Genomic DNA, 7,089 nt, shown 5'->3' on the forward strand with positions numbered 1-7,089 from the left:
TGCCGAGGAGCTGCTCCCTTGACAGCGCCGATAAAAGTTCCTGTAGGCGCCTTCCTGCGAAGCCCCGGGAGATCTTTAGCTTCTTGGCAGCAAGGTCTTGCTCCTGTGTTTCGTTTGTCTCCACTGCCATATGGAACAATTCCTGCAAATGGGTGCTTGTAGAAGGTGGGGCTAGTGGTAACTGTAGTGTTCTTAATGGGCCGAGTGATTGTTTTGAAAAGGCTGAACCGGGTGTTTCTCTTAAGTCAAAAGGAAATAATTTAGCAAGCTTGAAAATTACTATGTTTTAGGAGCCTATGGTCCCTAGAAAGCGAAGGTTCTAATATGGCCAACCTTGGATTGTTGTTGTTTGGGGGTTTTTTTACCCGGTAACATCGTAATTCAAGACATTGAATTATGATGATACTTGTAACATTTGTCAGTTGGGAAAAGTATCACGCGAGTTCAGGGGAAAGCATTTTCAGTTGTGAATATATGCAACTTGATGTAGAGCTGTAGATGTTGGCTGTTTGAAATAAGTAGGACAAGCGACTCGTTGATTTTTAAAGCCAGAGCCGTTAAATGCGTGACACTGAAGTTATTCTTACTGTACTTTTTTCCTTTGTTAGGAGTCGCTACTTTGCTGTTGCTTTTCTCTTTTTTTTTTTCCTAATGAGTGTCTCTGTAGGATTTTAGTACTAAGAAAAGTATTTTTCTTGTCCTTACTAAGCTTGTAGGTCTTCTTCCGGATCATTTCTCCCCTCTGAAACTAACTTTTTTCCAGTTGAGGACCTAATATTTCTACTTACAGATGTCTTCTGAATAAATATGAGTAAATATAACACTTGTGCAAATCTTCTCTGTATCTGGAGGAGGTAGGGTCTCGGAAAAGGAAGTGGAGACAAACAGATGTCATTAGGTATTTCTTAAGAACACAGAGAAATAATTGATTTTGTCTGTTTGTTTTGAAATCCAAAGGATTGCAGTGAGTGTTAAGACTTTCTTTTTTTAAAGCTCTTTAATGAGGAAGCAGCCATTAAACACCTGATTGTGCTTCTTAGCACTAACTTTAAAGCTGTTTATGCACTAGAAGTTAGTTTTAAGGAGACAGTGTCATGTTTGTTTTTATGCACTATGTATATGTGCTATATTATTATTAAGATCATTATAGCTATGTATGTATATTATTATAATATTACAGTATTGTTATATACTGTGTATTGTGTATCTAGTCCAGGACATTTCATTGTGATTCTTGGACTTCATTATAAGATGTTTTGAAGTTCATCAAATGTTTCAAATAAGCATTCAGCTTGATAGGAGGAGCATGAGATGCACAGTTTCATTAGTGAAGCAGTTGTAACTTCTAGGGGCTTTGGCTCTTATCACTTCTTAATTTTCTTTCAAGTAACAAAATAAACAGTAAATTACATGTGTAATTCAAAACAATATTACTCAAAATTCATAAATGGAATTGTTTTTCAGGCAGAGATGAAGCCTGGGAAATCATCACATCTAAAGGTAAATGTTTTATGATATGATTAGTGTATGAAAATGGTACTTTTTAATATTAAAAATGTAGACAAAGACAAAACAACAGAACCTGTGGCAGATACAGGAGTAATTTCAGCTGCCATTCAACATGAACAATAATTGTTCCCCAGTACTTTAAATATACACTTGAATTTTTGTGATTTTTTTTTTTTTTTTTTTTGCCGACAATGGCATTAACCATTTAAAAAATAGTACTAGGGCAAAGCAGAATATTGTTAAAACACCTTGATCATAAAGAGTTTATTTTTTCTCAAACTTTTTATTGTTGTGAGTGATTTGTATTTTCAGTAATTACCTAATTTTGGGACATGTAGCTCATCTGGTAGAACACAGAGGTCTGTAGTAGTTCCTAGGCTGTGGATTCGGCGGTGGAGATGCATCAATAGAGAAATGTGTTTATATCAACATACGTGTATATCCCAACACAAAGCTGAAACTCACAGCTTCCAAATTTCCTTTCTGTTTTGAGAGACAGTACAGTTCTGAGGCAGTTTAAGCCACAGGTACAACAGCAATCTGGCTAAGTCTTACTTTCATTAGGTCTTAACGTTGAGTTGGGCTGCATTGCTGTTCCTACGTGGCAATGGTTTTCACAGTGAAGCTTTGTATTTCAGTACTGTCTTCTGCTGGTCGTTTAAGCTTATGAGCATCACCAAATAAATACTTGTGGGAAGTATCAGGATTCTGAAAGGTTAGCCTTTTTAATGCACATTACCAGAGGGACAAGAGGAAAATTTTTTTTCAAAGTGTCCTTATGCTTATTTACCTAGCCTTTAACTTAGTTTAAATAATCAGTGATTATGAAATACAGTGAATGCTGTAAAATGGGATGTGACTCCTTGTTACAGCAAAATCTTGTTGCTTTCAAAGTTGCAACAATTACTTGAAATACAATAGTGTTCTAATACATTATTTCTTCCAAAAATTATTATTTTTTTAATTGAAGCAAGAATGCCCTCCAAGAACTTAAAGGGGTGAATGCTTCTTGCTATAACTGGAACATCAGACAGTTATGGGGCAAGTTCATGACTGGTTCTTTTAGCCTAGGAACAGAAGCAGTCTTGTCTAGAGAGAGGATCAGGTTTGTCAAGGTGGTGGGTCTGCTCTGTTTCTCAAGTTGACCACATCAAAGTCTAAATACACTGTTCTCCCACTCTCATGCCTTTTCCAGATTTTTCTGGCCCCCTATTAGTCACAAAATTAGAGATACAAGAGAAATACAACACATGCTCTACATAATTCAAGACAGAATATTTCCAGCATAAGATGTTACATTGTAAACTGCTTGAAAGGTTTGTAATTTCCCATCCAGCGCACCAGGAGTGGGAAATAAAGACCAAGAAGAGAATTCTCCGTGTGTGTGTGTTGTCTTGCAGTATGTTGAACAGTCTCAAATCTCAGAATTCAGAAAGTGCTGACCTTACTGCTCACTGAATATTACTATATTAGCTTACCCTTTTTATTTCTGTCCTTCGAGTGGAAATTTTGTTCTGTTTGTATCATTTTCTACTGTCCCAGATAGTGTTTGGAAGGTCTGTTGCTTTGAGTTCCCAGGAAAGTGTGGATTGTAGCTTTATTGAGAATGAGCTTGTATTGATTTGGTTTTGAGCCTCTTCTAAGCCTGTGTACTTGTTTGAGAAACCATCTTTTTCTGCTCTAGTGGTCTTTTAATTGGCATTGGAAGGTGGGGAAGAACCTAGGAGAAATTTTATCTTAGTTCTCTAGCTAATAAGTCTTGCAGTAGGATGTGAAGGCCTGGAAATGATTGAACTAGTGAAGTTTCACATAGCTGGGAAAAAAACTTTAGTAAATAGTAATGTAATTGTTCGGTACTACCGAGTAGTCAGCTTTATTTAAATATATAGTGAGTGTGATACATTTGTGGCTGTGTAGTTTGCCCTTCCTGCTAACTACTTGCTGTATGTTAAACTTTAGTTGTAGGGTGTACTGGTTTTGCAACTCCAGTAGCAAAGTATTTATATATACCTATATATATATATATACATATACACCTATATATATATATATATATATATATATATATTTTGATAATACTAGCCTGCTGAAATAAAAATGGGAGTAGTGCACTTCTCATGAAACCAACATGGCTTATAAAATCAGCTCTGGGTATCAGTCTCCAAATAATAATCCTTAGTGTATGTGGGATAGCCATTGCAAAACTCAATCACTTCAAGTGAGACTTTTATTACTTCTTTGTCTCTTAGTAGTTTTGTTTAACAGTGGGTCTCTTACTCTTGTGAATATCTTTCTGAGAAAGCATTTTTAGAGTTCCTTTCATTTTGTAAGAAAGTCAGCAAAGTGTTTAATAGCATTGGTAAGGAGAATGGTTTTACTGTCTCTTTATCAATGTTCTTATAGTCTTGAAATGTAATGCAGGAAATGTTTGTTAACTTCTTTAGGAAGTTCTCTTAGAAATTGAAGTAGCTACTTTATATGTCTCCTAATTATTGTGAATTCTTTTTAAGGGGAACAGATCACAAGAATTATATTTTCATATAGACAATATTTGTGCATACTTGGATGTGGATAGTAAACGTGACCTTGTAAATAATATAAGACAACAAAGTTGGGATAACTGCTCTTTTAGACTACATTTCACCAGTTTTATGTATTTGAAATAGATACACTATATAAAAGCTTAATACCACATTGGTTTTAGTTAATACATGAATCTTAAGATGTGACAGAGTTATTTTTATTTCTGATTTATTTCTAATTTTTGCATAAAATAGTTAGAGATGGCAGTTTTTCCTGGTCAGATTGGGTGCTCATATCTGTGGAATGCAAAGGCTGTAGCTGCAGAGCTCACCTTCTGTCACTCGAGCCTACCATTATGGTTGGTGTAAAATGCTTGGATGCATCTCTGCATGTCAGACTCCTTTGGAGTTTGAATTCAGATTATTGCTGTGCTATATCATTTTAGGAGATTATAACTTTGTGTCTTTTACTGTAGTTTTTGTGTAGGTTTGGCAGTTTTTGTTTGTTTACATATGAACCAGGAGTGAATACTGTGAGATCCTGTATGGATGCTGGGAGACATAACTATCTCTTTTGGTTGGAAAGAAGGTTTAATCTGTTGTCATTAACATCACTCTCCTCATTTTATGCTGTATGTTTTTGTCATGAATCTGTTTTCGTGTTTGGTGTTTTCAACAGTGCTTTTCAATGACCAGAGAATAATGTAGTTAGCTGACTGTTTTCAGTGGTCTAGCATGATGATAAAATCTTCCATCCTGCTAAGGACTTAATGTGGATTACTGATCTGATAATAGAAAATGATTGTTATAAATCAGAAGCAATCAAAATATAGCAAAAAAATCTGTCACAAATGTAACTACAATGTGGTATAGAGGTATACAGTACAGAGGAGTCTCTCTCTTCTAAGCAGTTCAGGTGTTGCTCTGTAACCACAGTTGATTGAGATGCTGAAAGACAGCCACTAACCCATAGCAGTGCTGGGATGTGTGGTGAGCCTCCAGTGACTGCAGGGTGATGTGCACAGGCTTACTGTGTGCTACTTAGCAACTTAGAAATAAAGGCTATTTTTGTTTGTGTTCTCTGACTTCTAGAGTTACTTACATGAGCAGCTTTGACAAACTGGTAGTACAATCTGTATGGTTGTTCTCTTGGCTAGAAGGAAAGTCTGATGGAAAGCAGAAGTTACTGTGGTCTCAGTCAACCAATCTTCTAGTGCTGTTAATGGACTTTGCCATCAGAAACACTGTAAGTGGGATTTTGAAGAGTTCTAAAGCCTTTCCCTTATGATTGCTTTTCTGCTTGTTTTACACAGTCAAATGGTTTCCAAAAGTTCAAAGGGAGTTTGCCACCAAATTTTATGTTAATGCTCCGATACGTTGACTTGCCATTAATCTCCTCCAAGTACAAATGCTTAAATTGCTTTCTTTTTCTTTTCCCTATATTTATATCTATACATCTGGGTTCTTTTGCAGGATTTACTTGGAGTAAAAAATCAGTGACTTCTACAATGGAAAAATCATGGATGCTTTGGACCTTTGTTAAAAGATGGCTACTAGCTTTGGCTTCCTGGTCTTGGAGTCTCTGCCGTATTTGTCTTCTGCCCTTGATAGTGACTTTTCACTTGTACGGAGGCATTATACTACTTATATTAATATTTGTATCAATAGCGGGTATATTATATAAATTCCAGGATGTTCTGCTTTACTTCCCTGAACAGCCCTCTTCATCACGCCTTTATGTTCCGATGCCTACTGGTATACCACATGAAAACATCTTCATCAAAACCAAAGATGGAGTTCTTCTCAATCTTATTCTGCTGAGATACACTGGGGACAATGCAGCGTATTCTCCAACCATCATTTACTTTCACGGGAATGCAGGCAACATTGGCCACAGGTTGCCAAATGCTTTGTTAATGCTGGTAAACCTGAAAGTAAACTTAATTCTGGTCGATTATAGAGGGTATGGAAAAAGCGAAGGAGAAGCAAGCGAAGAAGGCTTGTACTTAGATTCTGAGGCTGTCTTAGACTATGTGATGACTCGGTCTGATCTTGATAAAACAAAAATTTTTCTTTTTGGCCGTTCCTTGGGGGGAGCAGTAGCTATTCACTTAGCTTCTGAAAACTCCCATAGGATTTCTGCCATTGTGGTGGAGAACACCTTTCTTAGCATCCCATACATGGCCAGCACTTTGTTCTCTTTCTTTCCGATGAGGTATCTTCCATTATGGTGCTACAAAAATAAATTTCTATCCTACAGAAAAATCTCTCAGTGCAGAATGCCTTCTCTCTTCATCTCTGGGTTGTCTGACCAGTTAATTCCACCAGTTATGATGAAGCAACTTTATGAATTATCCCCAGCTCGGACTAAGAGATTGGCGATATTTCCTGATGGAACTCACAATGACACTTGGCAGTGCCAGGGTTATTTCACTGCACTTGAACAGTTCATCAAAGAAGTAATAAAGAGTCACTCCCCTGAAGAAATGGCGAAAACATCATCTAACGTAACAATAATATAGTTGATATTCTTCTTTGGGGTGGGGTAGGGCAAGTACCTGCACTGTACCTTGATTTGTGATAAGTGGTAAAAGAATGTCTGTTTTTAAATGTATGTCATGTCTGTACTTGCCTAAAGAGTGAAATTAAACTTTGAAAGGTCTGATATTTTATTAAGGTGTTCCAGATAACTTTTACATTTGCAGCATTGTAAATGAACCATTTTATGTCTTTCTCATACTTTTTTGGTATCTCTGTCCATATATTCCATTTGTTTGATATGTACAACAGATGCTATTAAAGAAACTTGCTACAAAAGTAGTGCAGAATGTATTTAGAACAACGGGAGGCTCTTCAGTATTCACTGCTGTATGTGTGAGCTTTTTGGACAGCCATGGTTAGCACAATGATTTGTTGCTTCTCTTAGAGTTTATTTAAAGTGTGCCATGCATGAGATTAATGTTTTATTTCTTGAAATTTTATATTATGCAAAGTGGGAAATCTTTAATGTGCTAAATAATATAAAATAACATAAATTATAGAGTATACTTGCAGGTAT

General features: G+C 36.3%; 1 protein-coding gene across 4 annotated transcripts; it reads left to right on the plus strand.

Annotated features, from left to right (window-relative positions):
* Positions 1 to 6: 6 nt before the first annotated feature.
* On the plus strand, positions 7 to 6,870 carry ABHD13 (abhydrolase domain containing 13). 4 transcript variants are annotated; one of them, XM_017728526.1, is made up of 4 exons: positions 7 to 165; positions 1,465 to 1,500; positions 5,124 to 5,277; positions 5,505 to 6,870. In XM_017728526.1, exon 4 carries the CDS (start codon positions 5,540 to 5,542, stop codon positions 6,551 to 6,553), a length of 1,014 nt encoding a protein of 337 aa, XP_017584015.1. In that variant the 5' UTR covers positions 7 to 165; positions 1,465 to 1,500; positions 5,124 to 5,277; positions 5,505 to 5,539; the 3' UTR covers positions 6,554 to 6,870. The 4 variants fall into 4 exon arrangements, with proteins under 4 accessions (XP_017584015.1, XP_008627546.1, XP_017584016.1 ...); XM_017728527.1 differs by having other exon boundaries at positions 8 to 94; XM_008629324.2 differs by lacking the exon at positions 5,124 to 5,277.
* Positions 6,871 to 7,089: the final 219 nt, after the last annotated feature.

The sequence above is a fragment of the Corvus brachyrhynchos genome, unplaced genomic scaffold, assembly GCF_000691975.1.
Source record: "Corvus brachyrhynchos isolate BGI_N302 unplaced genomic scaffold, ASM69197v1 scaffold92, whole genome shotgun sequence".
NCBI classification, from domain to species: Eukaryota; Metazoa; Chordata; class Aves; order Passeriformes; family Corvidae; genus Corvus; species Corvus brachyrhynchos.

Coding starts and splice junctions, on each gene's coding strand:
- ABHD13 (XM_017728526.1), top strand. CDS start 5,540: ATGGAAAAATCATGGATGCTTTGGACCTTTGTTAAAAGATGGCTACTA.